General features: G+C 35.2%; 1 protein-coding gene across 1 annotated transcript; it reads left to right on the forward strand.

The window, feature by feature from the left end:
• Positions 1-417: 417 nt before the first annotated feature.
• LOC110450078 (protein FAM221A-like) lies at positions 418-8,894 on the forward strand. Its single transcript, XM_021497326.1, has 8 exons — positions 418-572; positions 3,643-3,721; positions 4,452-4,546; positions 5,569-5,765; positions 6,331-6,543; positions 7,362-7,472; positions 8,177-8,289; positions 8,447-8,894. The coding sequence occupies exons 1-8, from the start codon at positions 493-495 to the stop codon at positions 8,561-8,563; spliced, it is 1,005 nt and encodes a 334-aa protein (XP_021353001.1). The 5' UTR covers positions 418-492; the 3' UTR covers positions 8,564-8,894.
• Positions 8,895-9,697: the final 803 nt, after the last annotated feature.

Genomic DNA, 9,697 nt, shown 5'->3' on the forward strand with positions numbered 1-9,697 from the left:
TGTCATATTTGAACAGAATATAATGATGTTATATAATTATTGATATAAGGCATGCTATCTAATGGTTGAAATAAACCAATAGTTTTAAATGAATACACTCTCACTCACACATGTAATTGCACCGTTACAATTTTGTAATAGATGCAGTAAGCCAAAAATATTACACTGCATCATACAGCTGTTTTGCCCTTCTAAAACTCATCGGTGATGCTAGGGGCTAGAAAGTTGGAGTGTATATCATGTCAACCTTTTATCACAGACGGTCTGATTTCTAAATTAAAAAATACCAAATATAAACCATACATATGTGTGTAAGTATCAGCTTATTAAATGCTACCTGTTAGCTACATATGGACTACCGTATGAACCCACTGAAACACACTACTTAATGTACATGTATATCCATGTGTATATAAACACTGCGTGGGCTGGCGTCCATACTTTCTACCCGGAGCTACGTCTCGTTCAGTCTGTTGTAGACAGGAATTAAACATGGCCAACGACAGGCAGTACCACCTCAAATTTGACGGCAAAAACGCGGCATCTGTAGACCAATATCTAGAATATTCAAGGTAAGTATACTATAGCTAAAGGTTACCACAATGATAGATATACGTCGGTTGTTATGTCCGTTTCCTTGAAGAGCCATTTATAAACAAGTCGTGCATGATTGCACGCGTAGCGGTTTACTTTCATTATAGTCTGTATTATTCGATCGCATGCCATAGTGTTGTGAATGAATGGTAAAGAGAACAGAGCCCAGTTGTTCCGTCTTTAATTAAAACAGTTGATAGATCTAAGGAAGTATTGTACATGCCGTGTCAATATTTAATCGGTTGAAGTTTCAGTTGATATGCACCTCATTTAAATATTACATGTCTGTACAAATCCTATATGTAAATATCTACCATTGGACCGTTGTGTACACACATCGGAAGTCGTAAACATACTCAAAAGCATTACTCGTACAACATTTTCATTAAAACCCCATGGCTTGGGTCTACCAGTACATGACACACAGACACAACGTAACTATAATTAATGGACATTGTTATGTAAAAACTGTAATCCCCCTCTTATCCGAGTATCGATAGGAGGGATGAGAAAGATTTTCCGAAATGAACCCGAAGGCTGGATAGTGATGAACAGGCCGTGTCACGCACCTATAGGCTGACTTAGTGCAATGTTAACCTAAACTGAAAATATTCGATGATATTAACACAAGGTAACAAATGGATGTCATTTATAGACATCTTTATCGCGGGGTTCGGCAAAATGTCAAACCTGTGATATTCTCCTTACCATTAGATATATACTTGTGTATCAACTAACGTGTCGTAACGTCGACCGATATAAATAGCAGACGAGGTTTTAAATCTCAGGTAAGCGTATTGGCATATATCAATCCATATAGATAAGAAAAAAAGAACTAACGGCAACGCCCTTTACAAGTTGTCAACACAAACATTGAAAAACATGCTGATCAATTGATGGAAAACGTATTGACGCAGTAAAAGGACAGGAACTTTGCATTTTGTCAGTTAATTTAAAGAAATGTTTGTGAGTTCAATCCACATGCAGTAAAACTTTGATATAATGCCCCTCGTTTAATTTGCCACCTCATTTACCGCCAACATATTTATCGGTCCCTTTCTTCTCTTTTTACTTAAGAATTTCTTTCTACATTTCCCTAATTTTATCGCCAAACCCCTTTATAACGTCATTTTTTCCGACTAAATAATGGCAGAATAACGAGATTCTATTGTACTTTACTTCATATAAAATATATCTACGTTGTGCAGTAGAAAATTCCATACTACAAATGTAGCAATTTGTTAAATAATAATGTGGATTATTTTTCATAATTTCTCACTCGTTTAGAAGATTTTGTTGGACATCCATTGGGTATAGAAAATGTTATTTTTTTTTTAGATTCGACGATATATGTAAATATATTACTATCCCATCACAGGCCGTTTATAAATATTGACTCCACTCCCTCTGTTGTGGTTGCTGTAGCTATTACAGTCATGACGTTATCTCAACTTACATATGTCGTTTAAATTATACACATTGTACATTATGTACGCCTGGACTTGTCTTCCAGAAACACGTCATGCTGGATTAAGAAAGTACAATTTAAAAGGACACGTATACGGTACATACACTATAGGCTGTTAAAACATGTTGGAAATCTCTCAGGCATCATGCAAAAGTAAAATATACTCTTTACGACTGATAATGCGTATACATGTATTAAAATCAATTTGTAAATATCAAGAGAGGCTTTATATATGAAATATAAATCAACACAACAAAGTCGATCTCATAAATGAAATGAAAATCGAAATGAATACAGGGTTACTTCCCAACTTATGATTCATCGCTTAGACCACATGTACAGTATATAAGGCCAGACAGTGTATTTGTTTATCCGGCGATACCCAACCTGTAATGTTTATAATACAAGGAGAAACAGCTCTCCCAATCATTAATGTTTTACCTGATTCGTTTGATGTATACACAGGATTAACGGTGACATATTTATTACACAAAATAAATAAACTTATTTCCGATTGTCCGGTTTACCGTACAGTTAACTCACAGATGATTTTATAGCCGAGCATTTCCAACATATACTATATACTAATACAGTAAACACGTATGTATTCTATCAACTACGCGTAGAAATAATTCACTACAGTCTTTATCGAATGTGACAAAGATTTATTCTTATCTATAACTGATTTTAAACTTGAAAAATGTCAAAGAAATTCACATGCAGCGGGAAACAGCAGGCGAATTATTGTTTACAAAACAGGGACAGTGAATATGTTTCTGCTTAAACAACTGTAGAATGTAAATCCTATAACACAACGCATAACTGAGATTTGTTTTCATGTTATCTACGTAACGAAAACATTAAACATAAAAATACCTTAAAGGCAACAAAACCATAATTCGAACCCAAAATCAATAGAACCAGATTCAAATAGAGAACCTTGAAAAGGTACAAGGAGAATAACACTAGGTGTTCCGGAGTAAGCGTATTTTACTTTAATTACAAATGAGTTTAAAACATTATATCTTCTTTGCACTAGATACAGATACAGAGAATGCACTTGTTAAAATATCGGTCATCTGTCATACTCATGAAATATACAGGTATATGATATTAAACAGGACAACAATTATACGGGTCGAAAATGTTACCGCATCAACATATCTGGGGGTATGAAAGCGTTATCTCAGGTGCCTTTATCTAATAACGCCATGCTTAACAACAATGCTGCGCGCCATTCTGAGTGTTCTTCTAAAACATTTCTACAAACTGTGTAAGTATATGAACACCTTGTAATACGTAGCAAAGACGTACCAACACAACCACTTTTTATACTAACATTTCATCTGTATACGGACAGAAAATTTTCGGCTTTGGATGAAGTGAATGGAAGGCACCGTTCTTATTGGTCAGTTCCAAATGTGACATTTTCACACAGTTGAAATGTCGCTTTTGATATCTGTCACAGTGTGAAAGATATCACTTTTATAAAGTTGATAATAAAGTAAAAAACATGAAACACAAAGCGGATGAATAACTTAAACGTTTTGTTTGTTATACCATTATTTCTTCTGTAACAGAATCGTAGGGGATGATGATGGAGGGAAGATGTTTACACCGGAGGAGTTCGAGGATTACAAAAAGAACGTTCTACCGAAGGTAAATATGAACTAATATAAAAATCAGTTGTTTGTTACTTATTTTCTCGATAGTATGTCCCCGACTTGGTGAATATTCCATTTTTTAAATATTCAAGATAGCTTTTATCTTTGCATCGATCATATCATACACAATGTAATGTAGATAGAAACTAACATGCATCACAATGTAGTCACGCAAAGTAAAAACTGTTCAGAAATTCGATAAAAAACCGCAAAAGAAGCAAGAGGAGCCCGAATTTAAAGGTCAAGAAAAAATAAACCCTTAAAAAAAAAGAACGAATCCTCCTATCGCCCAGCATTATAACGTCAAAAACGACAAGAGACTTGCAGAAGTGTCAACAAAATCGTAATTGAAACTCAAAAGCGATAAAAATAGTCAAAATTTGAAGAAAGATTTTTTTTTTACTGGAAGACCCTTGAAAAAGTACAACCAGAATAACACCAGGTGTTCCGGAGTGGTAGGCGTCGTCTGCTTCATCGACGTCACTGGCTTAGGTACATCTTGGTCAAATCCAAGTAAGGGCACGTCCTCATATCGGTAAATCGGGTAGCGACAACAAATAAACGAGGTACATGTACACTAATAAACATAATAAAATCATCGACTTTCATCTGCAAATCAATATATCGGGTTTCAGTTTCGAATCCCTTATTTTGTTCTTGGTTTGTTTTGTTGATAATTTCTTTCAATTTCATAAACAACTATTGATGATGTAATATATCCACAGCGGATGAAAAATCGACTGTACACCAGCTGGTCATCTCCTACAGGTATGGACTGTAAACTGATTGGACCGGAAACACCTTGTTTCTGTAAACACAGGTATGTTAATCGCCTCATCATTAGTCATTTCACTCCTCATTTGTAACGAATAATAAAGGGGTATTTTTTTCTCTTAACATAGCGTAAGGCTGTACCATGAATGCTAAATTCTATCATGGGAGCAATGTTTATATATATAGACTTTCTCTCAAGATTTCCGATTTATATTTTTTTCAAAGATGAATAAACATGAAGCTTAATATTGTATACTGTGACTTGTGGCTGTACATCAACAAGTGTTATGCTGATTTAATATATAATTATGATATTGAGTAAAAAGATATCTACAAAAATATGTGATAGAATTATTTAAGTAACTATAGCTCAGCAATGCTAACCGCCAACCTGCAATTCTTGCCAGTTATTAAGTCCCAATGATAGCATATATATCGTATAAATATGATATGTTATACATTATTTCTTAAATTTGATAAACATTCAGGCATTACCAACAATTTCAAAAAAATGATATTTTTTTATTTTATTATTATTTTTTCCAACTTACCAACGTTTCGAAAGCAAAAGACTTATAGAGCTGACAGGCTGACAAATCCATACTAATATATATATGAGGCTTGGAATCCAAATATTGGCAAAATTAAGTGCAGAGCACTTATCACCAAGATGTAACCTTTCACAACAGATCAATTACAAACAGTATTTGGTAATATAACATTGAAAATATAGAGTGTCGGGGTGTGAATCAGAGACCGACTTATCTCCAGCAAACAAAACGACTGCTTGCATTAACTAAAACCTGTAACTATTTACCATGCAGTCCACGTTACCGACGTCGATATTACATTATTTGAAATAACAATTAATCCATCTTGCACATTGGATTACATCGATTAATTACCTAATACCAAAACATCATTCTTTGCGAATGCTAATCTCTGACACCAAATTCGTAATAATCATGAGAAAGTGACAGTCATGTTTACAACTCATACACAAGCAGTTTTAAATTAATATCCTATTGACAAAATGGATTAAAATAATTATCTGTTCTCCAAATACAGGTATAAGCAGCATAAGACGGATTTTGATACAGTTCCCACGGAGCGGCCTATTATGTTGCCATGCCGACAGAAGGGATGCAAATGCGCCACGTACCATTACCTTCCGATGAATGGTAGTCAGCCGATCAGGTGTAGCACGTGCAAACACACTGCAGATGAACACTCGGAGGAACAGCCACGGCTCGTGTGCAAACGCAGTAAGTTGCAGATTAAGATAGGAAAGGGCATACTGGCATGCTTCGAAATATCTGTGTCCCGAATAATGACTCATTATTATTATGACGATTAAAAACAAAAAATCAAAAAGATAAATCAACAGTAACAACCAATGAGCCTTTCTCAAAACACTACTGTTAAATCAGATGTTTTTGATAGAGTCCAAATTTCGTGGTTTTCCAAAACCCCTATTCCGTGCGTACAGATATTTATGGATTATTAGTACCCACAAAACTGGCAGTTTACCATTATACTGTCAAACACGTTATTTCTTCGCGAACAAATGAGTTCGTTGATTGATAAGAGTATTGACGGAATCGATGTTATGTAATACCGCCAACGAACTATATTGAGTGATTTCACAGTAAATTACCATACCTTTTACATGCTTACTTTACGACCGGAAACAATGCATATTTATTGCATAGAATAATGTTACAATATTAATCTAAATACATGGATAGATGTAGTTAATATCTAAATAACTTATTCCGTGTATCATAGTATAAACTTAAATTCAACCTGATCTCGTTACCATTATATAAGGAGGATGCAGCAAATGTACCGGCTTTACAAGCTCCTTCTCTTGCGCATGCGGAGCGGTGCTAAAACAGCACAAAATGATCGTAGAAACAGCGGAGGAGAGGGAGGCGAGAGGACATCCCCTGGGGGAGGCCACACCTTATGCAGCCATGGGCGGGATCACTGGCTTTTCTTCTATGGCTGAAGGCTACATGCGTCTGGACCCAAGCGGTAGAGGTGAGGAATAAAATAACATGATGTTAACTGGCAAGCATACTGTAAAATCGATTTTTTTTTTGCGGTGAAGAAATGCTCGAGACTTTTCGCATTTAGTATATCAAAAATATTCAAACGCGTATACTAAACACAAACTCTTAGTACGTAGACGATGTGCATTGTAAAGATTCCCAAAGCGAACATTTCCACTCGCGAAAATGTCTATTTTTACAGTAACATCCGTACTATAATTCAACCATCAACTATGTTACAACTTAAATACATAATATACTTAAAAGTCAATTAAGTATCACTTATATGTGTGAGTGAAACAGAATTAGCAGAATTAAAAAAAAGTGTTACAGCAAATTACAATTTAAAAGTGAAAAATCTCGCGTGTTGAACTGTTCGCCATGTTGCTCTTTCACGGTGTGGAATTTTTGTATTGGCATTGTTCTTAAATCAATATATCCGGTGTGTTAATAATCTATGCAATCTCTTTATATACATTGGCATGTGGATATTTTATATTAAACCAACGCGAATATTTCCACATCGCGATACTTTCCACATCTACAGTATCATTTAAAATGTGTATGTATCCAATTGTAATGAAGTCACATTGTCAAGTTACAAGTATCTCTAATGTTCTTTGATAAGGCACATCGTCAAACAAACAGTCCTTGAGTTAATGAGAACAAGAACGGAATAACAACAGCAAGAACAAGTAACAAATCAACTGAAATTTGCTTTCACAATTGTTTAGTTAAGTTTGATTGGTCATTGCTTTTTTTCATTGGTGATCCGCTATATTAACTCTTATATAACATTTTACACAGGTGCGCCATCTAAGGGTTACCTAGAACAGTCGATCACGTCAGCTGACAACCCTTACCTTCGTTCTAACGTACAGGCCATCAAATCTCACCAGATGAGGAAGAAAGAGACAGGTGAGCAAGACTAGCTACATAGTTTGAGAAAAAGATAATACTCATTCAACTGATGAGAGGACTAAACACCTCTCATAATATATATTTAAATACACAGATTACATTTATATATGTAATATAGATTACATACATGTATATCCTATAAATTACACACTGGTGTATGCTCAATTACTGTAATAAATACATAGACAAAAAAGTCTGTTCACGAAATCTCTTTTCTTTTATTGTAAAATATTGGTAACTGTATACATTCGCAGACTGTTGACACATCTACTGTAAAGATTCAATCGTGGTGTATGTTTGCGTGTTACGTCTATTTTTGTTTTACTGTAATACCAGAACTACAAGAAAAACGGCTGTTTATGGAATCTTATCTTTTATTGGAAAAAAAACACACCCATATTATCCTCAAGAATTCTCAAAACACAACTCATGTACGTAAAAAAGATTTACAGTCATGCTAACTGAAGAGCGATGTCGAGACAAAATCTGTTGATAGATTGACATGTAGACTCATGCTTTCACGGGCTAATGCAAAATAGCATACATGTAGGTAAAGAAATGTATACCCATGCCACCCACGGCTTAATATCAGGACAATCACGACAGCATAATATGCCAGGGGGGTCAAATTAACGTTCAGATAGAAAATCAGCAGCAAAAATCAAATAGGTCTCAATACACACAATTTTCCCGTCTTGTAGGTTTGACAGGGCCGGAAGACGAAATATTTGACGACATTACGGAGCGAGTGTCTCAGATGAGGCGTCCAGGAGAGGAGGACATGGAATACTACGAGCGGCGACACCTAGAACGGGTACACTTATTAACACATCTGTTTCCCTTATTGAGTATTAATGTATGGAAGTTTTCGAATAGATATTTTACTTCTTCGCATTTGTAGTGTGTTTTTTTTTAACCAAAAACACATGATTAGACGTTTTACTTTAAATGGACATTCTTTGTTATTGCAGCAAAAGCACGCAGAGACAGGTAGGGGGCAGACATTACATGCCAACCAGCTCAAGGCAGGGTCGCGGAAGGCCATAGAGGACAAACCGTCGTCTGGACGTCCCAAGTCCAAGAAATAGACTCCAGCGAGGATTGATTAAGGGGAGATAATCCGTGCCTAATTGAACAGAATCCATGACAAACGATGCAAGAACAAGTTAATACTTGGATTGAGTTTAATATGCCAATGGCAACGGTCTCAAACCTGTGTATTTCAGATGCATTTAAATGGTGCTTTGATTGTATTGATTCATCCGTCCCGTTTGCAATTACATTTATTATATTTGCCTTCGTGTCATCTGTCTTGTTGCTCCTCGCCTGCCTATCCTGTCTGCAAGTTGTTTTGCTATTCCGTCTTTGCATATTGCAGAGTTATCTTCTCTTGTGAGCAGGTATTGATTGTTACGTCATTGGTTTGTGTGAAAAAATTACGTCGTTTTCTCAAATATTGATGACGTTACTCTCACAAACCAATGACGTAACAATCAATACCTGCTCACAAGAGAAGATAACTCTGCAATATGCAAAGATGGAATAGGAATTTGATTAAGAATTTTGATATATCTAAAAATGAAATATGGTACATTTGTATTTGCATGTACCTATACTTAGTTTGAAATGTAGATCAGGACCTTTTTAATCGATGTGATGTCATTTTAAAATGTGGTATGTATTAGTCTTTTGCACAAATTGTATATGAAATAACTGAGTTTTATAATAACAATCCGCCGTATTCCATGTATACATACTAGTATGTCCTCATCAAGGATGGTTTTCATATTATCACATATATATTTTTAGAATGAAATACGGTTGTACAACTTTTGTCTCAGATTTATTAGGTACGATAATTTTATCAATTATAAAAAAATAATGCGTCCTTGTCAAGTAGGAAAGAAATAAAGTGAATCTTTTAATATCCAGCCACCCTCGCTCACAGCAAACAATCTAGCTACCCTCGTTTCAAGCAAACAATCTAGCTACCTTCGTTCCCAGCAAACAATCTAGCTACCTTCGTTCCCAGCAAATAATCAAACTATCCTGGTTCGAAGAAAACAAACCTAGCAATCCTCGTTCCGATCAAAAATGGTTTTACTATAACGCGGCCGGAATATTGTGACACCTTTATTGATAAAGAAATACCAATGTCAATGAGTCGAAACAAATAGAAGAAAAAAAATTAAAAATCAAATTAAAAAAGGATGGTTTTACAT

Source organism: Mizuhopecten yessoensis, unplaced genomic scaffold (assembly GCF_002113885.1).
Source record: "Mizuhopecten yessoensis strain PY_sf001 unplaced genomic scaffold, ASM211388v2 scaffold4947, whole genome shotgun sequence".
NCBI lineage: Eukaryota > Metazoa > Mollusca > Bivalvia > Pectinida > Pectinidae > Mizuhopecten > Mizuhopecten yessoensis.

Excerpts from the sequence above, each read along its gene's own strand:
- LOC110450078 (XM_021497326.1), top strand. The coding sequence starts at position 493 with ATGGCCAACGACAGGCAGTACCACCTCAAATTTGACGGCAAAAACGCG. Across the intron at positions 3,722-4,451 it reads AAAAGAACGTTCTACCGAAG|CGGATGAAAAATCGACTGTA; the intron begins GTAAATATGAAC and ends ATATATCCACAG. Across the intron at positions 7,473-8,176 it reads GATGAGGAAGAAAGAGACAG|GTTTGACAGGGCCGGAAGAC; the intron begins GTGAGCAAGACT and ends CCCGTCTTGTAG.